At 36.4% G+C, this 24,204-nt stretch overlaps 1 protein-coding gene across 3 annotated transcripts in view; it reads right to left on the minus strand.

Moving 5' to 3' along the window:
• WRN (WRN RecQ like helicase) overlaps positions 1-24,204 on the minus strand; it is a 153,726-nt gene that overhangs the window by 33,295 nt on the left and 96,227 nt on the right. For all 3 annotated transcript variants that reach the window (XM_078069648.1, XM_078069649.1, XM_078069646.1), the window contains exons 20-25: positions 18,714-18,895; positions 14,526-14,627; positions 14,152-14,244; positions 8,505-8,646; positions 1,138-1,308; positions 963-1,060 (exon numbers count right to left, since the gene is read on the minus strand). In XM_078069648.1, the coding sequence (XP_077925774.1) occupies positions 963-1,060; positions 1,138-1,308; positions 8,505-8,646; positions 14,152-14,244; positions 14,526-14,627; positions 18,714-18,895 (788 nt within the window). The remainder of the gene's footprint in view (positions 1-962; positions 1,061-1,137; positions 1,309-8,504; positions 8,647-14,151; positions 14,245-14,525; positions 14,628-18,713; positions 18,896-24,204) is intronic.

Here is a 24,204-nt window from a genome sequence, read left to right on the forward strand (position 1 = left end):
CTCACCCACTTCCCCTGCTTGTGTTCCCTCTCTCGCTGTCTCTCTCCCTGTCAAATAAATAAATAAAATCTTTAAATAAATAAAATGTAAAAAAATAAAGTTTAAAGATCTTTAGAGTTTTTTAAGTTTAAAAGAAAAATTGATAATCTAATGCATAATATAGGGATTACCGTCAACAACACTGTATTATAAACTTCAAGGTTGTGAAGAGACTAGGTTGTTCTCAACACAGAAATGATAATTAGGGCACCTGGGTGGCTCAGTTGGTTAATCGACTGCCTTCGGCTCAGGTCATGATCCTGGAGTCCCAGGATCAAGTCCCGCATCGGGCTCCCTGCTCGGCAGGGAGTCTGCTTCTCCCTCTGACCCTCCTCCCTCTCATGCTCTCTGTCTCTCACTCTCTCTCTCTCAAATAAATAAATAAAATCTTTAAAAAAAAAAAAAAGAAATGATAATTATGTGACATGATAGAGGTATTAGCTAAGCCACTATAGTAATCATATTACAATATATAAATCTATCACACCAACATGTTGTACACTTCAAACTTACACAATGTTATATGTCAATTATATCTCAATTTTTTAAAAAAGGAAAAAAAACCCATAAATCATCGATAACATGTAAGGTACGAAAAAGAAGGCAACAAGTGTATTCCCTTCCCACCTTCTACACATAAGAAGGAAATATGATATATGGATTCTTCAACATTGATCTCAGTGCTGCTTCTTTAATCAATGGGAAAGTAGCTTTCTAAATACTATACTCAACTACTTCCTATCAATCAAGAAATGTTCTATGATTTATCTTTCACCCACTAATTCCCATCTTCAAACTAGCTAAAAGAGGTATGCAAAGCAATCTTTACTCATTTTATCTTTGTGGTGCCTGTGAATTGGTATAATTTGACATTCAACAACAAAAAACCAGAAGTTAAAAAAAAAAAACACTGAAAAATGAACCTTGGTAGAAGAAACGCCCTCGGACACAATTCTTCATTAGTTTGAAGGATAAGTTTCTTAGGAAAGTCTGTACCGGCTTCATGAAGCCAACATCTGCCCTATTGAACACAAGAAGAATCTTTTAATACATAGTGAGAAAAATTAAATCAAACAGGTGGGTGTCTACATCGCTTACCTTTTCTGTAAGAGTGCAAATCCTTATAAATTTGCGTTTCCCAGGAACTTCTACCAAGAATCCCTCAGCCATGAGCTGGTGGGACAAAGCTTTCCACCAACGCTCCGTTTGATCCTTGCCGCTGCCAAATAAACTGTGTCTGCGATACTGATCAGGAAGTCGCTGGGAATTCTGAAATTAGGAAGAAAATCAGTATCTAAAAATGCTTTTTTTAGTTAAACAGGGTAAGTAAAATAGAACTGTCTGTTCATTTTTTGGATTTAACACTAAATTTCAGCTTTAAATACCTACAAAATTTTATGCCCATCCTGCTTGTTCTGAGTACTTAAGTCATATAAATAAATACATAACCAAAATAGTGTTCCTTTCCTGTGTGAAATAATGGCAGGTAATTTCACATATAATCCACAAGCATTTCCCAATGCCTAACGTTGGATAGGTTTGGAATATTTAACCTAGGCTATTCAGACCTTTTATTAACATACATTACTGTCTGAAAACAGTAATCATAAGCTGCAGCTCAAGACGAAAAGCATGGGTGTTAAAGGCAGTGTGACCCAACAGCCAGTCATCAGCGAGTGCACTGCAACAACTCAGTCCCCGCTGCATGCTGCGTTCACTGCGCTTTTGTCCACGAGGTACTGCAGAGTTTACTTAATCATTTCTGATTTAGCTGCTTTACGGAGATATTCCAGGAAAAGCAAGTGTATGCTACACAGATGCTGTTTTTGAGATTTTTTTTTTTCCTAAGTGAAGGGAGGATTCCAGTGGGAGCCTCTGCACAGGCCATCACCTTCTGGCAATGTTGGGGGAGCTAGTCTGTCACGTGCAACTCTCTTGTCCTCTGATAGAGAGGACTCCCCCCACCTTCACCCTCTGTAAAGTACTTTTCCATTCACTGTGCCCTCTAACCACCTCCTTCACTTATCCTACACATTTAAGTACTACCTTTAAATGTCTACAGTATTCTATGAACATAAGGCTTTATGGGAAGTTGCTCCTGTCTAATGTATTTGTGGTGAATACAGCAGATGGTCATTCAAGGGTCATTCTAACCTTCCCCCACTGTAACTTCTTCTACTGTAGAATCTGCGAAGTTACAAATACTGTTTCTCAAAATCCCTTTCAGCTAGAGTTCTGGGTATGATTTAAGAGGCATTTTTACATGACATCTCTAAGCAGCAAACGAGCTAAGGCTACTTGTAGCTACTCCTGCAGGTGTGCATGATTGTGGAGGTGTTTGCTTCTTATGAGAAAGTGTTAGCCAAGAGCCCAGCATTCAACTACTAGCTTCCTAAGTATCAAAAGGCTCCCACTTTTTGGGTACAGATTATAGCAAGTGCAGGGTGGTTACCGGAGCAAGCAAAAGGGGACCCTCCCTGCTTGTCACAGCTCCCTGTTCCGTGCACTGTGGGGTCTGGTGCCGTAGCAGCAGCTTCCCAAACTGACAGATAGCTTCTTGTCACAGAAGAGGCAGCAGGTCTCATGACTGACTACTTTACAGTACAATCTGTAAGTTTTTTAATGCCCAGTAATAAATGGCTTTCTGTTTAAATTGTCTGGAGTGATTACGAGCAAATATAAATTCTGTATTTTAGGTTACACTTATATTTCAAAAACATTCATCCCTTGAATATGTCAAGAGGTTACTGTATTCTAAAACTTTAAATATAAAATGGAATCTAAATTTTTGAAACAGCCACAGCCCGTCAGTCAACATTTTTACATTTCACCTATAATTCATGAAGGTTTAATAATCAATGCATAGAAAAATCCAGGGATCGAAATCAAAACAATTCATAGGACGAGTTCCAGCAGACATAAACTCAACAGACATAAAATAAATAAAATCCTAAAACAAAACAAAACAAAAAACAGTGAAAGAGCCTAAATAAAGCCGATCCCTCACACAAAGGAAACCTATGCTGCCTTTAGATTAAAGTGGAACAAATGCCCATCAGAGACACTTCAGTGCCTAGAAACTGAGTTTGACATATAGGCTTCTGATAGGTTAGTTAACAGTCTATAACATGCATTCTATTTATCTTAAAAATAAAAATAGAGGGCGCCTGGGTGGCTCAGTTGGTTAAGCGACTGCCTTCGGCTCAGGTCATGATCCTGGAGTCCCGGGATCGAGTCCCACATCGGGCTCCCTGCTCAGCAGGGAGTCTCTTTCGCCCTCTGACCCTCCCCCCTCTCATGTGCTCTCTCTCTCTCTCATTCTCTCTCTCTCAAATAAATAAATAAAATCTTTCAAAAAAAATAGAAATAGAATTATTTTTATTAAAATGGGTAAGTAATGAGCTTTAGTATCATGGTGATTATATTTATCAAAATTTTATTAGAACAAGATTTAGAGAAATAGAAACACCCAGGTACAACATGGTACCTTTTTCCTTGTTAACAGTCCTTACCTAAGCCAACTGACTTTGGGTTGACTTGAAAAGAATGCTTAAAATCAAACATGAGAATTTCAGAGCTTGAACACTGGAGCTCTTTGATCTACATGGTTATTTTTCACTCATATTGCTAACAAATAATCAGAGGCTCAAAGATGTTAAGTGGTAGCCTAAGGTCCTAGAACTAGGAGTAAAACACAGGCCTCCAGAGTATTAGTTCTAATCTTTTATTACTAGATCATGCGAATACACACACAAATATACACATGCAATACATACATATACAACATAGATAGTATGTATACATATACCACGTCTCCATATACATATATATACACACACACACTGTTTGTAGTTAGTACAGTAAGACTACCTGGATCAAGTCACAGCTCTGGTACTTACTACCTTTTTGACTGGGCAAGTTACTTAACTTACCCGGGCTTCTATTTCCTCAGCTGCTATACAAGTATTAACAATAGCTTCTATCTCTTGGGGATGTTGTAAAGATTGAGTAACCAAGAAAGAGACTGGCTCAGTAACACTAACTTTCTTTTTATTAGTTAACAGTTGATCCTTTAACTCAACCTGAATTCCCTAATCTAAAAGAAGAACCATGCTAGGGGCACCCAGGTGGCTCAGTCGGTTAAGTGTCGACTCTCGATTTCTGCTCAGGTCATGATCTCAGGGTCCTGAGATTGAGCCCTGGTGCTAGGCGTAGAGCCTGCTTAAGATTCTCTCTCTCTCCCCCCTGCCCCTCCCTCCCACATAAGCACATGCACATGTATACTCTCTCTCTCTCTAATAAATAAATAAATCTTTAAAAAAATAAAAGAAAAACCACTACTTAGTATCTAGTCAGATTTCCCTGTAACACTGGTAATGGGACTCTACATCTACTGGGGGCTTACCCTTGTAGTAGGAGATTCTATTGCTTGCAAACTAGTAACACCAAAGGTATTAAATTGCCTAACTGGTACTTATTAGCAATCTCAACACTAAAATTATTCTTCTAGCCTTTCCTTGCATAAGAAAAAAACAAACGAACAAACCCCACAAAACCTGAAGTGAATGAACACATTTACTAGTATGAAGCAATGAGATTTTTTTCTAATCAGCAGGGAGTAATTGTTCTTCCCCTCATGATCAATAATTGCAAATACTGTATACTGTGTGAATAAATTTACACTGTCTTGTTTCCAAGGCAATCACCATGCCCAGAAAGCTGCTATAGAGAATACAGGGATTTAGGCATTGATTTTAAAGAAGGCACATGTTACAGACCCACTCCTTACCAATCTCATTCATTCTAGTATCTCTAGATCATTCAATCTAAAAATAAAAATGTAAAACTGCATGTGAACAGCATAATGAAAACAAAGGGCATTAAACCAGTAGTCAGGAAAGCTGCTTGCTTATCCTGATTCTGGCACAAAGTAGTATGACCTAGGCAGGTCCTCCAACTTTCAGGGATTCAGTATCAACCACTGTCAAATAAAGTGATACAGATAAACAGTCTTTTCGCTCTAGGAGTCTACACCTCCATGGGACACACTCAAAAAGGGAAATTATCTCATTATTTTCTTTTAAAAATCAGGTTGGGACAATAAGGAGCACCAAACTGGCATATCAAGGAATATGGAAACCTACTAACTGATAGGTAAGTGTTAGAATAAAGAGAGCAGACTGGCTAGAACCCACGACCGACCCAAAGTAACACTTTCTGATAAAAGCAAAATCTCTGAACCTCTATCTGATAGAGAAAACAAACAAATCTGCCACTTGTCTGAAGTAACTTCTCTAAAAATCACAATTGTTTTGTGTGGTAATTCTTTCTGCTACGAATGCCACACTTCCCTCCACCTTTCTTCCCTCATTCCATCTCTGAATGCCAAAATCTACTGTATCTCCCACAAAAAAGAAATCTCCAGTGATACTGATAGAATCACAAAGACTTCTCTAATTTCCTGTCTATTAACAAGTACTCTCTCCAGAACTTATATTTATTCCTATGTCCTTTATCTCTTTCAATGCTACACTATACTATTTCTTCCCAAGTAACACCTTCCGTACTAGAGGATGAGTTTCATATAAGTCAGGCTTTGGATTCCCCACAAAACATAGTGCCTTACACACACACACACACACACACACAAAAGATGTTTAATAACTAGTGGAAAAAATTGGTATGAGCTCTAACTCTCAAGTTTTATTTATTTTTTTTTAATTTTATTTATTTATTTGACAGACAGACATAGTGAGAGAGGGAACACAAGCAGGAGGAGTGGGAGAGGGAGAAGCAGGCTTCCCGCTGAGCAGGGAGCCCAACGTGGGGCTCGATCCCAGAACCCTGGAATCATGACCTGAGCCGAAAGCAGACGCTTAACGACTGAGCCACCCAGGCGTCCCAACTCTCAAGTTTTAAATCTCTATGTTCTTAAACTGTGAAACAAGCCCACAGTTTCTGTTTACATTTTAACTTCTTTTCTTTTGTCTCTTTCCCAGTTCCTACAAGCCAAAGAAGCTCACAGCTACCCCTTCAGGGCTTAACAAAGTCACTTCCGGGGCTTTATTCTAAGTGCAAAATAAAATCAAAAGATAAAAAAAATAATTATCTCTTTGAATATATTTCAATCAGACAAAATAGCTTATCCAGAAAATTAAAGGGATAACCCTCTCCTGTTCAATACTTTGAAAATTATAGAGGGTGATTAAAACCACCAGTAGTTTTCTACTCTGCCCATAGTCAAAGCATCTTTTATCAAAAGTATTACCTAATTCTGGAGCCATGACAAGACTTAGCACTTTGATAATATGATCAGAAATGAGGTTTCCCTTCACATCCTGGTTATGCAAATTAAGTACCGTGTTTCTGTTTTCTAATCCAGAAAATGATAATTGCCTACCTTACCACTTATTCATACAGGGTGTTTAAAAATATTTATGTGGTGAGCTACTTAGACAGCTAAACCAAAGTTTCTTAGGCAACATTTCTACTATTTAATTTCTAACTAAACTTGTGCTATTTAAAAACAAAATTTTAAACTCCATTCACAAATACCTGGATGGGCCGCATAACTGTTTATACTATTAGAAAAATCTTGTGTAAGAAAGGAGAATCACATGCTGCTTAAATTATATTTCTTATATATATGTTACAAATATTATCTCTTTAAAACTCTGTTTTCAGTTTAATATATTTATCATCTTACAGATCAAAATTATCTACAAAGATATCAATTTTTCCTAAATTAGTTAAGGTGGACGATTTACTAAATTCCTAAAGGAATCACAATTATAATTTTTAAAACAATATCCCAATAGATACCAAGATCACTGAAATGGAAGGGGAAAAAAATTACCTTATTTTCCCTGTAGTTAATGCCTACAAATTTCTGTTAAGTGGTACTTTTTGAAAAGTTTCACACCCTTATCTAGCAAGGGTAGTATAAAATTTCACAAAGAATAAACTTCTTAATTTGAAGATTCCCAAAAGAGACTGTCAGTATAAGCGGTCTGACTTGGTTTTCAAATAATAGGTGAAATCCGATCCCTCTTGTGGCCAGTTCAAGTTTGTGTAGGAGCCCACTTACACTTATTTGCTGATACTGGATACTGCTGGCTTATACCAAATTAAAACAAGGATAATTTTTATAAATTACACATTCAACTGGGATACACAGGTTTTGAAGATGACAGAGACAGAAGAAATTTTCATAGCTCTCGATTAAACTTAAATCTATCCCTTAAAAAAGATACTAGCAAAAAAAAAAAAAAAAGATAGTAGCACTCAGCAGCTAAAACCAAGTTCCTTAACTTGGAACACTACTTAAGTAATTAATTAATAGTGGCAACACAATTAAATTTCTAATCAAACTGGTGATTTAAAAACAAAATTATAGCGGGGCTGGGGGAAAAAAAAACCCAAAAAATAAAAATGCACAATATTTTAAACTCCATTCAGAATCTAAAAACATCACTACCTGAAAAGTTAACATGTTTTCAATATTTCATTAAAAATATTTCACAAGTAACTTAACATGTCCCTTTCTAAACAAGATAAAAACTCAGAAAATATTTACATGAAGCATTCAAGTATTTAACAAATAAATGCTTACCAAATTATTTTTTAAATTCTACATATAAAGTGAGAATATTAATCTCTACTTTTAAGTATATTTTTAATAAATATACATATTTGTGAAGGATTCTACCTCCCACTTTGGTTTATTCAACTAATAGCAATGCATAATACTTGGCTCTCCTTCACAGACTTCTAAACCAGGAATAAAATCATATGAACAAAAGGACTACAGACTGTAAGGGTCATGACTTACTCAAAGTGTACTTGCAAATGTTAGCATAATTCTGGAATGCTAATCACTAAAAAAAAAAAAAAAAGTAGCTGAATTGACTATCGCTATTTATTCAATGGTAAAGCCAAAAACAAAAGAAAACAAAACAAAAACCTTGGAATTTTAAATACGATAAGATGATAAGAAACAGAAAAGAAGAAAACTATACGAAATATTGTTACTGAACTTAGACATTTACAAATAATCACTGAATTAAAGTTTTGCTCAAAGAATTTACTACTTTCCAGGGCACCAAAAGAGACAATTTTGTTCCACCTATCTCCTGATACAATGAAAGCTAACTTTTCTTGATTATCCTAAGAAAGACCAGTTTAGGGATTTATCCAACTGTAATCTAATAAGCTAATACAATGCTTCTAGAATGAGGTGCAGAGCTGAACATCAACTTGAAATATGAAAACAGCAGTACATGTGGTAACATGTAGGTTTTGTCAAAAGTAACGAATGCAGTGCTTAATTGGAACTTAATATGGCTCTCTGACTTTCCAATAACTCATCTAAAGCCAAAGCTGTAAAACTAAGACAACAAACTTATGAAGAAAAGTGTAATAGGAGTGCAAGAAGAACTATAAAGGTGATTCACAGGTATACTTACAGATCCTTGGAGAAATAAAATCGGAAGCCCAATTCCAAACCTTTCTCCTAAGATTTTCACAGCAGATAATAGCTGGAAGGCTTGTGGACCAAAGTCCTGTGATGTATCATCTGAGTCATCAATGGAAGAGCAAGTATCCAATCTAAGTAATAATATGATAGAAAGCTTAGCTTAGGCATATACCTTTAGAAATAAAAAGATTTCATGTAATAATTAACCAAGTAAAAAAAAAAAATCTCAAATATGCCAACTGCTTCATAAGCTAACAAATAAAGTTCATTACAGCCAAGATCATGTGAAGTACGTAAAACATGAAACATAAACCATAATATAGCTTCGCATGTTATGTTGATGGTTCTCGACCCTAGTACCCTGGAACCCAAATTTCACGGGAGGTACCTCGGACCATAAACAGAAGAGTAGGGAGATTCAAGCAAGCAGAATGCAGAAGTATAGCTTGAAAAGCTCCACTCGACTGATTATATAAATACTGGACTTTTGGGTTAGGTTGTAATGGGAGAAAAAGGTTGTTGCAAAAAAAAGTAACTTAAAAACCGAATCTCCTATGCAATAAATTATTAGCTTAAACTCTGATGACTGTAAAATATGACATAAAGATAAAGTGCACCTCATTTAAGTCCACTTGGAAGCTACATTCCTAAGCCATCCTTCAGGTAGATTTGGAACTATCATTAACACAAATGAGAATTCTTTAAAGCTAGGTGAGAACAAAAGGACTCCTTAGAGAAAATCAACTAATACAGTTCAACTACCTAATTCCATTACTTTCTTTATAACAAATAGCTTTGAAATAGCAGTAAGAATACAGTCAATATTCCAGATATAATATGTTTGGGGGGGAAAGACTACATTTAGGTTTATCCTCCTATTCTAACTTCTTTATAGGATACTTAGCTCATTAATTTTCTTTTCTAGTACGAATATTTAAAGCTGTCAGAGTCTCACAAAGTACAACCTCCGCTGTATCTTCCAAGTTTTAATGTATATTATTGTAATCATCACGGAAGTTCTAAAAATGTTTTTAATTTCCAGTCTGATTCTCTTTGATTTATGAGTAATTGAAAGAAGACATGCAAATGGCCAACAGACACATGAAAAAGGGCTCAACATCGCTCGGCATCAGGGAAATCCAAATCAAAACCTCAATGAGATACCACCTCACACCAGTCAGAATGGCTAAAATTAGCAAGTCAGGAAACGACAGATGTTGGCGGGGATGCAGAGAAAGGGGAACCCTCCTACACTGTTGGTGGGAATGCAAGCTGGTGCAACCACTCTGGAAAACAGTATGGAGGCTCCTCAAAAAGTTGAAAATAGAGCTACCATACGATCCAGCAATTGCACTACTGGGTATTTACCCCAAAGATACAAATGTAGGGATCCGAAGGGGTACATGCACCCGGATGTTTATAGCAGCAATGTCCACAATAGCCAAACTGTGGAAAGAGCCAAGATGTCCATCGACAGATGAATGGATAAAGAAGATGTGGTATATATATAGAGATATATATATATACATATATATGTATACATACACACACACACACACACACACACACACACACACACACACAATGGAATATTATGCAGCCATCAAAAAACCGAATTCTTGCCATTTGCAATGACATGGATGGAACTAGAGGGTATTATGCTGAGTGAAATAAGTCAATCAGAGAAAGACATATATCATATGACCTCACTGATATGAGGAATCCTTAATCTCAGGAAACAAACTGAGGGTTGCTGGAGTGGGGGGTGGGAGGGATGGGGTGGCTGGGTGATAGACATTGGGGAGGGTATGTGCTATGGTGAGCGCTGTGAATTGTGTAAGACTGATGAATTACAGACCTGTACCTCTGAAACAAATAATACATTATATGTTTAAAAAAAAAAAAAGAAGAAGATAGTAGGAAGGGAAGAATGAAGGGGGAGAAATCGGAGGGGGAGACGAACCATGAGAGACGATGGACTCTGAAAAACAAACTGAGGGTTCTAGAGGGGAGGGGGGTGGGGGGATGTGTTAGCCTGGTGATGGGTATTAAAGAGGGCACATATTGAATGGAGCACTGGGTGTTATACGCAAACAATGAATCATGGAACACTACATCAAAAAAAATAAATAAATTTTTTAAAAAGTGTTATTTTTAATTCCCAAACGAATGAGAATTTTCTTTGTTTATCCTCTTATTTCCTTCTAGTTCAATTTCATTCTGATCAGAAAAAGTGGTGTGTTTAATACCAATATATTGAAAACTTTTGCGACAACGCTACAGTCTAGTATAAGGTCCAGAAAACTTCTTTGTAAAGGGCCAGACAGCAAATAGTTTAGGTTTTGTGTCTCTGTGTAACAGCTACTGGGCATTCAACTCTGCAAAAACAGCCACAGACAATATACAAACAAAAGGATATGCTGTATTCCAAGAAAACTTCATCCACAAAAACAGGCAGCAAAGTGGCTTTGGTCTACAAGCCACAGTTTGCCAACCCTGCTCTAACACAGGGTCAAATTTTTATCAATGTTTCACGTATGTTTGAGAAGTGTAGTCTGCAATTCAGTGCTTCCCAGCCAGTGTGCTGCTATTGGACTGCAGGGGTGCTCTATAGTTAACCACGGTTCTGGACAGAACCCGGGCCCGAGTAGTACATAGCCTAGTGTGCTATATAGATACTATATTAGCTTTGTGGATCATGAAGTGAAAATGTTTGAGATACATTGTTCTAAATAATTAGTATAGGGTTCTAAAGCAAGTGTGTGGCAAATCAAACTTGTTACTATGTTGACCGAATTTCCTACAGCTTACTCATTTTTGGATTGCTTAACCTAACAATAACCAAAAATTATATCAAACTCTCCTACTTTAATGGTGGATTTGTTGGTTTCTTCCAGCTGTTCTGACAGTTTGTGCTTTATATATTTGTAGGGTTTGGGGGTTTTTTTGAGGTGCATAGAACAATTCTGTCCTCTTGGAGAAGCAACTTTTTGTCACCAGAGATCATCTTCATCCCTAGTAATTATTTTTTTGTCTAATAGTAACACAGCTACCATGCCTAGGTATAGCTAACTCAACTAGTTATATCATTTGTTTTTATTTTTTCAGTTAATATGCAGTTAAATTGACTGTGTATCTGTGCATATGTAAAGTTTTATGAATTTAAACACATCTATTGATTCATAAGCATAGATTCATCCAACCCCCACAATCAGCTACCATCACAATCAGGACACACAACAAATCCATCGCAGTAAACAGTCCCTTGTGCTAGCCCTTTGTAATCACACCCTCCACCTCGCTCTAAACTCTGGCAACCACTGATCTTTTCTTCATCCCTATAGTATAGTCTTACTTTTGAGAGAATATCATATAAATGGGATCACACTGTAAAATTGGTATTATTTCTTCTTTTAAAAAGTTTGGTAAAATTTGCCATTTAAACCATTTGGGCTAGGGAATTTTATTTCCAGAGGTTTTTAACAGATCTAATTTCTTTAAAGTCGTACAACTATCCAAGTTATCTACTTCATTGTGGCTGAATTTTGTTAGTTTGAGGTTATCAAGGAATTGGGTCTGTTTCCTCTAAATTACTGAATGTACATGCACTGAGTTATTCATAGTGTTTCCTTATGATTCTTTTAATGTCTATTGGGCCTGTAGTGAAATTCCTTTCATTCCTGGTATTGGTAATCTCTGTATCCTCTTTTTTTTTTCTTGTTAGAAGTTTCTACCAATTTTATTGACCTTTTCAAAGAATGAGCTTTTGAGTTCTTTGGTTTTTCTCTTTTGTTTTTCTGTTTTCTATTTCATTTATGCTCTTATCTTTATTATTTCCTTCCTTCTGCTTCCTTTTAGTTTACTTTGTTCTTATTTGCTTCCTAAGGTGGAAGCTTAATTACAGCTTTGAAACTTTTCTTCCATTGTAAGTATTTAATGCTCTAAATTTCCCTCTCAGTGTTGCTTTAGCTGCATCCCATACATTTTGTATTTTCATTTCATTCGGTTCAAAATATTTTCCAGTTGACCTTGAGACCTCCTCTTTGACTCATGGGTTACTTAGTAGTGTGCTATTTAATCTTCGAGTGTTTGGAGACTTTCCTGATACCTTTCTGTTATTGGTTTCTAGTTTAATTCCTTTATAGTCAGAAAACACACTCCATATGAACAGAATTCTTTTAAATGTATTAAGGTTTGTTTTATGGCCCAGAATATAATTACATTTGTGAACATTCCATCAGCACCTGGGAAGAATGTTTATTCCACTACTGTTGCGTGGAGTGTTCTATAAAAGTTAATTAGATCCAGTTTGTCAACAGTCCTATTCATTTCTATCTTCTTACTGATTTTCCTCTACTAGTTCCATTAATTACTGAGAGATGCTGAAGTCGCCAACTGTAATTATGGATTTCTGTATTTCTCCTTTTAATTCTGTCAGTTCTTTTGTTAAGTATATACACATTTAGGATTATGTGTTCTTGGATATGATGGTTACCTTGATGTGTCAACTTGGCTAGGCTATGGTGCCCAGCTGTCTGGTCAAACACTAATCTAGATGCTATTATAAATATTTTGTAGGTGGGATTGCCACTTCCAATCAGTTGACTTTAAGCAGACTACTTGATAATGTGAGTCTCATCCAAACAAATGAAGGCCTTAAAGAGCAAAGACTGAGGTTTGCTGCAGAACAAGGAATTGTGACTCAAGACTATTAAGACAGAAATCCTGCCTGACTTTCCAGCCGGCCAGCTTGCCCTACAAATTTCAGACTTGCCAACCCCCACAACTGCCAGCAGCCAATTCCTTAAAATCAATCTGTTTAAGTGTGTGTGTGTGTGTGTGTGTGTGTGTGTGTGTGTGTGTGTCTGGAGAACTGTGATTCATTGGTAAACTACCTTTTTATCATGTAATGTCTTTCTTTAACCCTGGTAATATTCTTTCTCCAAAGTCTCCACTATCCGATATTAAAATAACAACTCCAGATTTCTTTTGATTAGTGTTTTCATGGTATATAGTTGTTATCCTATTATTTTAAGTTGTTATACCTATATAATTATACTTGTGGATTTCTCATAGACAGCATATAGTTGGGTCATTTTTTTTTTAAGTTTATTTATTTATTTTTAAGTAATCTCTATACTCAACATGGCCTCAAATTCATGACCCCAAGATCAAGAGTTGCATGCTCCTCTGACTGAGCCAGCCAGGCGCTCCTAGTTGGGGCATATTTAAAACCAGTTCTAACAATGTCTGCCTTTAAATGGTGATTTTGGACCATTTATACTTAATATAAATATTGATATATTTAGATTTAGGTCCACCATTTTATTGGTTTATCTATTTGTAAAGCAAATTAATATTGTCTGCTTTGTCTGCTATTTAAATAAATTCATTATTTTGTTTTTTAAAACTGTAATACGTATCATTCAACAAAAACTCAATTAAAAATTATTTGCAGGGTGCCTGGGTAGCTCAGTCAGTGGAGCATCTGACTCTTGATCTCAGGTCTTGATCTCAGGGTTGTGAGTTCAAGCCACATACTGGGCATGGAGCCTACTAAAAAAAATACATACATATTTGAAAAGGAAGAGAAACAAAGACTTTTAGAATCTCCATTTAGAAGAAAAAATCTTTACCTGGACCTGCAATTATCACAGCATTTTTCAGTTCCCATAATACCCACGGAGGCCTTTCGTAGTTGTTTGTCTTCAAAATGAGACAAGATGAGTCTACCCAAGAGAAAATTTAAAATTAAACAAAAGAACAAAACCATATATGTTAAAATCATTGCTGAAAATAATGAGGTGAAATCATCACTAATTGACCTGGGATCTCATTATCTGGCTTCAGTTTACTGAGGCACAAGGAAAGTCGCCTTAAAAATTCAGCACATATGTAACACCAACAAAATATTGTTTCTAAGTACTTCTAATTATTTTGCAAGACTTTTTCTTAAAAGAGCACCATTCATAAATCTGTTATTAATTAATATAAAACAAGTAATACATACTTTCGCCTACACCTTCTGGAATGAAGATATTTTTCCATCTTTCCCATCATCTGTAATTTGTATAATCGAAACTTTTCATTGGGAATCTCACTAAGGCGGTGCCTGTCAATTACAAATATCACAGGAATATATAAAATTGCATTAGCGATTTTGTTACTTTTACATTTATTACTGTTTACTTTTCATAATATAAAGCACCTCTACCAAGATAAAAAAAATTTTTCTATCATCCCAGAAAGTTACATGTCCCTTTCCAGTCAATGCCCCCACAAGAGGCAAGCATTTTTCTGACTTTTATGAAAATTACTTTTGAAAGAATTCTATACCTATGTCCAAGCATCAATTTTTTAGCTGCCTTTAAAAAATTATTATAGGGGTGCCTGGGTGGCTCAGTCGTTAAGCGTCTGCCTTCGGCTCAGGTCATGATCCCGAGGTCCTGGGATCGAGCCCCGCATCAGGCTCCCTGCTCTGTGGGAAGTCTGCTTCTCCCTCTCCCACTCCCCCTGCTTGTGTTCCTGCTCTCACTATCTCTCTCTCTGTCAAATAAATAAAAATAAAAATAATAAAATAAAAAATAAAATAAAAAATTATAAACCCTAAAGTTTTTCATTTTGATTTATATGCTACATGCTTTTTGGCAATCTTTCCACTATATATGAATTTTTACATTTTCCCAGTAAAAGGTTATTTTATCTGAGAAACTAAAAACAAACTGAAAGAGGCTCATAATCCAAGTATGAGCCTTCATCCCTATTTGCTCTTCAGAGGATTTCTCATGCCCCTAAAACTATCCCTTTGTACTATATTCTATTATGGGATACCAATAAAACATCAGAATTAATTTCTTCCTTCAAACAATTATAACTGATTTTTTCCATAATACTCAATTTATTTAAAATTGTTAGCACTAAAGACATGTTTGTTTGTTTTTAAAAAGTTACTTCTAGTCTACTGTGAAGAAATTCCATCAATATCAGACATCAGAAGATGATGATAATCTCCCAATAGCTGTGCACGTCTTTCCAAGAATTCTTTCAAGAATAAACAGAAGTCTGAGTTGAGTAGATTTCAGATATTTCAAAAGAAAACAATGTTTGCATATAAGATCTAATTGATAATACTGATCCTCATTAAAACGGATCCTCACCTTTGACTATGCAAACTTCTGACTGATAAAAATACCTCTGTACAATTCTCAAACATGACACCAACAGGGAAACCAGTTAAGTGACTTCTGGTAACTCTGAACACACAAATGACTCCTTATTCAAAAACCTTTTGATCTGACACCACCAACTACCATGACTTCCCATATAATTTACCTAAAAGTCTCTTCCAACTGTTGACTCTAGTTCCTCCTGATCTCATTCTTCCTAGCCCATGGCCTGAAAATTATAGTTGACCATTAAGCAACACAAGTTTAAACTTCATCAGTCCACTTACATGTGAATCTTTTTTATAAATACAGTACAGTACTGTAAATGTATTTTTTCTTATGATTTTTTAAAATAGCATTTTCTTTTCTCTAGCTTATTTATGGTAAGAATACAGTATGTAATAGATATAACATATGAAATAAGCGCTAATCTACTGTTTATGTTATCCATAAGGCTTCCAGTCAACAGTAGGCTATTAGTAGTTAAGTTTTGGAAGAGTTAAAGGTTATATGTAGATTTCTGACTGCGTGGGGGGGTCAGCACTCCTAACCCTCATGTTGTTCAAGGATCAACTGTAGTTCTTTTTTTGCTTTGTTTGTTTGTTTAGCTCACCTCCTCCTCAGAAAGAACAAAGAAAACAAACGTCTACACTCTAAGTACTATAGCCTCCCTTATATTTGGTTCAGATGACCTACATTTAACTAATGTTCTCATTATCAGTGTCAGTAACAAATCTGAAAAAATAAAATTACAAGTCTCTAAAAGCCAATCTAGTAAATATTTATTCTACTTTTGGGACTATTAAAGTACAGTATTTCACATAATAAAAATACGTTGAAAAAGAAGAAAAATTCTAAAAGCAATCCATAAATAAAAATAGATGGAACCAGCTGGAAGATTTATTAAATTGAAACTAACTTGCAAATTATTCCCTTTAAAAAAAGGTTACAATAACTACTGGGTTTGACTGTTTAAAATAACAGCAAATGCAGACACTGAGACATTGCTAGTGGTATAGCTTCTGCAATAAGAAATATAAAATTACACATTGACACTGATGACTGGACAAGTTTCTTCTCTCAATCATAGCATTCTAGCATAAGATACCCTCTAAAAATTTTATGAATTACAGTAATCTTCTCACTGAGAACCAGCAACCCCATTTATTCTCAAACTTTGTTTCTTCCAATAAAAGAGATTTGTCACAAGGATGACACAGATCTGTCCTAAATCCTCGCTGAACTCTTTTTTATCATGATTAACCCTATAGGTTTATTTCCCTTCGGATGGATGCAAAGAACAACCTGTCTATACTAAAATTCAAGCACGGGTTCCTGGCACCATTATTCGATTACTACTCACTAATATTTCTTGTGAAATCTTAATGAGATAACCATATAAAGTATCTTTTGAGACCCAGATAAACAGCAAGTATATCTACTGACGAACCTGCAAAGTCATAGTATAAAACTCAGGTTGTTAAGTGTTCAGCACCTTTAGTATAATATATAAATAAATCAGAATTGGTGGGAATCAACATATGTTTGATACAATCCCAAATTTAATAGTATCAGATATAGCTGTGCTCTATCCCAATTATTTTAGTTTATAAAAAGCACGACAGTCAAAAGAAAAACAATAATTGTTCTGTTTAAGGGGGATGGTTTTATTGACTATGTTAAGAAACAAAAGCTACCACTGTTCTTAAAAGGAAGAGCTTAAAATTTATACCAAACATTTTTACCTAATTAATCCCTATTCTTCTTTCAGATCTCAACTCACCCTATCAATTCTTGAAGGAAGACTTACCTGAACTTTTTAACTTGATAAATACATCCTATTATATACTTACTACCCAATGCAACTTTCCTTCATAGTACTTAACACAGCACTAATTTTACACAGATTTGCATGATCCCTTTTAAAATCTCTTTTGATTACTGAAATTGTCAAACACAAGTAGAGAATAGTAAAATGAACCCTATGTATCCATAGTTGTGTGATTCTGTGATTAAGATATGCCATTTCCATTATACACTAAGCTCTCTAAGAACAGGTACCATATCTGTTTTTAATTATCATTGTATCCCCAGCATAGAGCATAATGCTTAAAATATAGTGGGCACTCAAAACAGAACATTGCTGAATGATGCATAAAAATAAAAACTGTATGGATAGGTACTCTCATCATTTTAATAATAGGAGCTAATATTTCCATTCAAGAGCTCAGTTTATTCAGCAACATGGATGTGCATTTTGAAAATACCTCATTTGAACAGCTCCATTAGTTACCATATATAAGTTTTTTTCCTGAGATTTTATCCCCCTATGGATGGAGGAATCAGTTGCTAAACCCTGCCCCTAAAGTTTTTGCAAGATGAAGTTTTCCTTTCCAATATAAATCTCATAGAACTTAAGTACCAATAAAAGACTTGCTTCATGTTTAAGTAGAATGATCTCTTCCTACATTTAAACACTGAACACTTAATTCTTTTCATGGCAGTCAATCAGTACAGTGAATGGGTACAGTGCAACATGATTATTCACATACAGTCAAGGACAGCTTGCATGCTTTCATAGAACTAACAAAAGAAACAAATGGTAAAGAGACTCAAATAGGGATTGGTAAAAGTCACTTGGAATAAGCACAGGAAGAAAGAACCAATAACAAAATAAACAGTGTCTAAAGAAAACTATGGCTGAAGACATATCGAAACTTGAGAGGACCTGGGGAGAAAAAAACAGTTTGTCCATGCACAATATTAGGAAAGCACCCATAGGATCCATGTTCCATTCCCAGTATACTCCTGATTTAGTTAATTCTTCACACTAAATGAAGTATAGCTGAAATTAGGTCATCTCCTCTGGGTGGCAACACTTACCACAAAGGTTCTTAGATGTCCTCTGTTTTGTTTTGGTTTTAAATGCACTTATACACATTACTTGAAATTTTGCATGCGGCTTCAAATACTTTCAAAGCTTATATGGAAAGAAAGAAATCTGCAAGGGTGAAAGCAATAAATGTTTTTACCTATTTATGTTAATGTCTGCTGGAGCCCAGAGTACATGACAAGAACTCTGAAGTCCATCACGGCCAGCTCTCCCAATCTCCTGGTAATATGATTCCATTTCCTTAGGAGCACCATAATGAATGACTTTGCGAATGTCAGCTTTATTAATGCCCATTCCAAAAGCTATGGTAGCCACGACACACTGAGAATAAATAACAACATGGTTTGACAAATATGTAGCAGAACCAAAACCTGACATCTTTACCTTTTGGTAAGAGTAATAATTAGTTCATTAACTAAACTCCCTGGCATGAAACTGAATTTAATATAATTTCAACCAATCACTTACAGATCAAAAGATTATCTGCCCAATTTACAAATTAGGGATTGCTAACCCTAAAACAGGATTTTTATTTAATCCCTATAAAAAATAGCAACGAAAGTGGTCTCTCTGAACACCTATGAGTGAGTACAAGACACAAAATAGGCTCTTAAAATACTTATTAAAAGAGACTTTGTCTTATTATGAAGTTTCAAGAGTCCTTACCTGATTGCCCAGTATCTTAATATTTTCTAGCATTATTCCAAGATGGAAGGAAACTTCTCATTAAAGATGGTAAAATGAAACATGAATTTAACTCAGCATCTTTAAAATAGGATAAAACTGGTAGATATCTAACATATATGAGCATACTGAAATGAGACTTACATGATTGGGAGGAATTTTAGGGAAGAATTAATGATAAGAACATACAAAAAAATTAGAAAAAATTTTAAAGTATTAACAATAAAAGAAGATGTGCAATAAAAGTAACTATAATATACTACGTGGCTTAGAGATAATGTTGGGAGGAAAGCGGGTTAGAAATACATAAACAGAGTGAGCAGAGGGTAGGAAGGGGTGTGAAAGGGAGCTAAACTTTCACTCCTCATAGTGGGAAGTCAATAGATAATGCCTAAATCTAATAAATAAAAACTAAGTGGTAAGAGTGAAAGCAAATCACTGCAAGATCTAGTGGTAAACACCAAAAGAATAAACCAAAAGAGATGAGAATAGGAGACAAAAGTGGGGAAAGGAGGGGCTGATGTTCTCATTTTAAGCACTGTAGAAGTAGCTGGTTCTTTAAACTATGTGTGTGTATAACCAATAAAAATTAAAGTGCTATTAAATGTATTAAGGGGCGCCTGGGTGGCTCAGTCGTTAAGCGTCTGCCTTCGGCTCAGGTCATGATCCAGGGTCCTGAGATCGAGCCCCGCATCAGGCTTCCTGCTCAGCGGGAAGCCTGCTTCTCCCTCTCCCACTCCCCCTTGCTTGTGCTCCCTCTCTTGCTGTGTCTCCGTCAAATAAATAAATAAAATCTTTAAAAAAAAAATGTATTAAAATGTAATTAAGAATAGAAGACAGACAGAAAGAGAGGGGTGGGGGAGAGAGGAAGAAAGAAAAAGAAAATGCTGAACAGATAAAAGGAAGTATAAGAAAAGTGAGAGAGAAAAAAAACATCAAAATAGAAATTTATTAAGAAAAAGCTTTGAGGGGCACCTGGCTGACTCAGTCGGTAGAGCATGTGACTCTTGATCTTGGGGTTGTGAGTTCAAGCCTGAAATTGGGTGTAGAGATTACTTAAAAATAAAATCCTAAAAGAAAAAACTTTGAGTGGGGGCGCCTGGGTGGCTCAGTCATTAAGCATCTGCCTTTGGCTCAGGTCATGATCCCAGGGTTCTGGGATCGAGCCCCACATCGGGCTCCCCACTCAGTGGGAAGCCTGCTTCTCCCTCTCCCACTCCCCTTGCTTGTCTTCCCTCTCTCGCTATGTCTCTCTCTGTCAAATAAATAAATAAAATCTTTAGCCTCCCACTCCTGGGAAAGAGAGAGAGGCCACCACTGGAGGAGGGTAGAGAAGAGCTCAGCAACTCCGGGAGGGGATCGCGCCTGCCCCATCTGAGCCTCGGAGCACTGCCGGACCAGGAGGACAGTTGTGAAGCCAGTGCATTTTTGATTCAATGGGGCCGAATGGGTCATGAGGTAGGTGGTTAGTAGTATTGTGCTTTGACACAAGATCCCAGGAGAAGGAGCGAGATGGCAGAGGAGTAGGAGACCTAAATTTCATCTGGTACCAGGAACTCAGCTAGATAGGTATCAAACCATTCTGAACACCTATGAACTCAACAGGAGATAGAAGAAAAGAATAGCAGCAACTCTCTGAACAGAAAAGCGACCACCTTCTGGAAGGTCTCTTCTGATTTGTTTAGTGTATATTTTTCTGGGGTCGTTGTTACCCTGTTAGCATTTTTTTCTCTCATTGATCTGTTCTCCTCTGGACAAAATGACAAGACGGAAAAACTCACCTCAAAAAAAAGAACAAGAGGCAGTACCGACTGCCAGGGACTTAATCAACATGGACATTAGTAAGATGTCAGAACTAGAGTTCAGAATGACAATTTTAAATATACTAGCTGGGCTTGAAAAAACCATGGAAGATACTAGAGAAACCCTTTCTGGAGAAATAAAAGAACTAAAATCTAACCAAGTCAAAATCAAAAAGGCTTATTAATGAGGTGCAATCAAAAATGGAGGCTCTAACTGCTAGGATAAATGAGGCAGAAGAGAGAATCAAGGATACAGAAAACCAAATGATAGAAAATAAAGAAGCTGAGAAAAAGAGAGATAAATGACTACTGGATCATGAGGGCAGAATTCGAGGGATAAGTGATACCATAAGACGAAACAACATTAGAATAATTGGGATCCCAGAAGAAGAAGAAAGAGAGAGAGGGGAGGAAGGTATATTGGAGCAAATTATAGCAGAGAACTTCCCTAATTTGGGGAAGGAAAGAGACATCAAAATCCAAGAGGCACAGAGAAACCCCCTCAAAATCAATAAAAATAGGTCAACACCCCAACATCTAATAGTAAAACTTACAAGTCTCAGAGACAAAGAGAAAATCCTGAAAGCAGCTCGGGAGAAGAGATCTGTAACCTACAATGGTAGAAACATTAGATTGGCAACAGACCTATCCACAGAGACCTGGCAGGCCAGAAAGGACTGGCATGATAGATTCAGAGAACTAAATGAGAAAAATATGCAGCCAAGAATACTATAGCCAGCTAGACTGTCACTGAAAATAGAAGGAGAGATAAAAAGCCTCCAGGACAAACAAAAACTAAGGGAATTTGCAAACACGAAACCAGCCCTACAAGAAATATTGAAAGGGGTCCTCTAAGCAAAGAGAGAGCCTAAAAGCAACATAGACCAGAAAGGAACAAGACAATATACAGTAACAGTCACCTTACAGGCAATACAATGGCACTAAATTCATATCTTTCAATAGTTACCCTGAATGTAAATGGGCTAAATGCCCCAATCAAAAGACACATGGTATCAGATTGGATAAAAAAACAAGACCCATCGATATGGTGTCTGCAAGAGACTCATTTTAGACCCAAAGACCCCCCCCCCAGATTGAAAGTGAGGGGGTGGAAAACCATTTACCATGCTAATGGACACCAAAAGAAAGCTGGGTGGCAATCCTTATATCAGACAAATTAGATTTTAAACCAAAGACTATAGTAAGAGATGAGGAAGGACACTATATCCTACTTAAATGGTCTATCCAATGAGAAGATCTAACAATTGTAAATATCTATGCCCCTAACATGGGAACAGCCAATTATATAAGCCAATTAATAAGAAAAGCAAAGAAACACATTAACAACAATACAATAATAGTGGGGGACTTTAACACCCCCCTCACTGAAAGGGACAGATCATCTAAGCAAAAGATCAACAAGGAAATAAAGACTTTAAATGACACACTGGACCAAATGGACTTCACAGATATATTCAGAACATTTCATCCCAAAGCAACAGAATACACATTCTTCTCTAGTGCCCATGGAACATTCTCCAGAACAGATCACATCCTAGGCCACAAATCAGGTCTCAACAGGTACCAAAAGATTGGGATCATTCCCTGCATATTTTCAGACCACAATGCTTTGAAACTAGAACTCAATCACAAAAGGAAAGTCAGAAAGAACTCAAATATTCATGGAGGCTAAAGAGCATCCTACTAAAGAATGAATGGGTCAACCAGGAAATTAAAGAATTAAAAAAATTCATGGAAACAAATGAAAATGAAAACACAACTGTTCAAAATCTTTGGCGTGCAGCAAAGGCAGTCCTAAGAGGAAAGTATATAGCAGTACAAGCCTTTCTCAAGAAACAAGAAAGGTCTCGAATACACAACCTAACCCTACACCTAAAGGAGCTGGAGAAAGAACAGCAAATAAAGCCTAAACCCAGCAGGAGAAGAGAAATAATAAAGATCAGAGCAGAAATCAATGCAATAGAAACCAAAAGAACAGTAGAACAGATCAATGAAACTAGAAGCTGGTTCTTTGAAAGAATTAACAAGATTGATAAACCCCTGGCCAGACTTATCAAAAAGAAAAGAGAAATGACCCAAATCAACAAAATCACGAATGAAAGAGGAGAGATCACAACCAACACCAAAGAAATACAAACAATTATAAGAACATATTATGAGCAACTACATGCCAGCAAATTAGATAATCTGGAAGAAATGGATGCATTCCTAGAGATGTATCAACTACCAAAACTGAACCAGGAAGAAATAGAAAACCTGAACAGACCTATAACCACTTAGGAAACTGAAGCAGTCATCAAAAATCTCCCAACAAACAAAAGCCCAGGGCCAGATGGCTTCTCAGGGGAATTCTACCAAACATTTCAAGAAGAATTAATACCTATTCCTCTCAAACTGTTCCAAAAAAATAGAAATGGAAGGAAAACTTCCAAACTTGTTTTATGAGGCCACCATTACCTTGATCCCAAAACCAGACAAAGACCCCATCAAAAAGGAGAATTACAGACCAATATCCTTGATGAGCATGGATGCAAAAATTCTCACCAAAATACTAGCCAATAGGATCCAACAGTACATTAAAAGGATTATTCACCACGACCAAGTGGGATTTATCCCTGGGCTGCAAGGTTGGTTCAACATCTGCAAGTCAATCAATGTGATACAATACATTAATAAAAGAAAAAACAAGAACCATAGGATCCTCTCAATAGATGCAGAAAAAGCATTTGACAAAGTACAGCATCCTTTCTTGATTAAAACTCTTCAGAGTAGGGCGCCTGGGTGGCTCAGTCGTTAAGCGTCTGCCTTCGGCTCAGGTCATGATCCCAGAGTCCTGGGATCGAGTCCCACATCGGGCTCCCTGCTCGGCAGGAAGCCTGCTTCTCCCTCTGACCCTCCCCCTGCTTGTGTTCCTGCTCTCGCTATCTCTCTCTCTGTCAAATAAATAAATAAAAATCTTTATAAAAAAAAAAAAAAAAAAAACTCTTCAGAGTATAGGGATAGAGGGTACGTACCTCAATATCATAAAAGCCATCTATGAAAAACCCATAGCGAATATCATTCTCAATGGGGAAAAACTGAAAGCTTTCCCCCTAAGGTCAGGAACATGGCAGGGATGTCCAC

Source organism: Halichoerus grypus, chromosome 3, assembly GCF_964656455.1.
Source record: "Halichoerus grypus chromosome 3, mHalGry1.hap1.1, whole genome shotgun sequence".
Taxonomy (NCBI): domain Eukaryota; kingdom Metazoa; phylum Chordata; class Mammalia; order Carnivora; family Phocidae; genus Halichoerus; species Halichoerus grypus.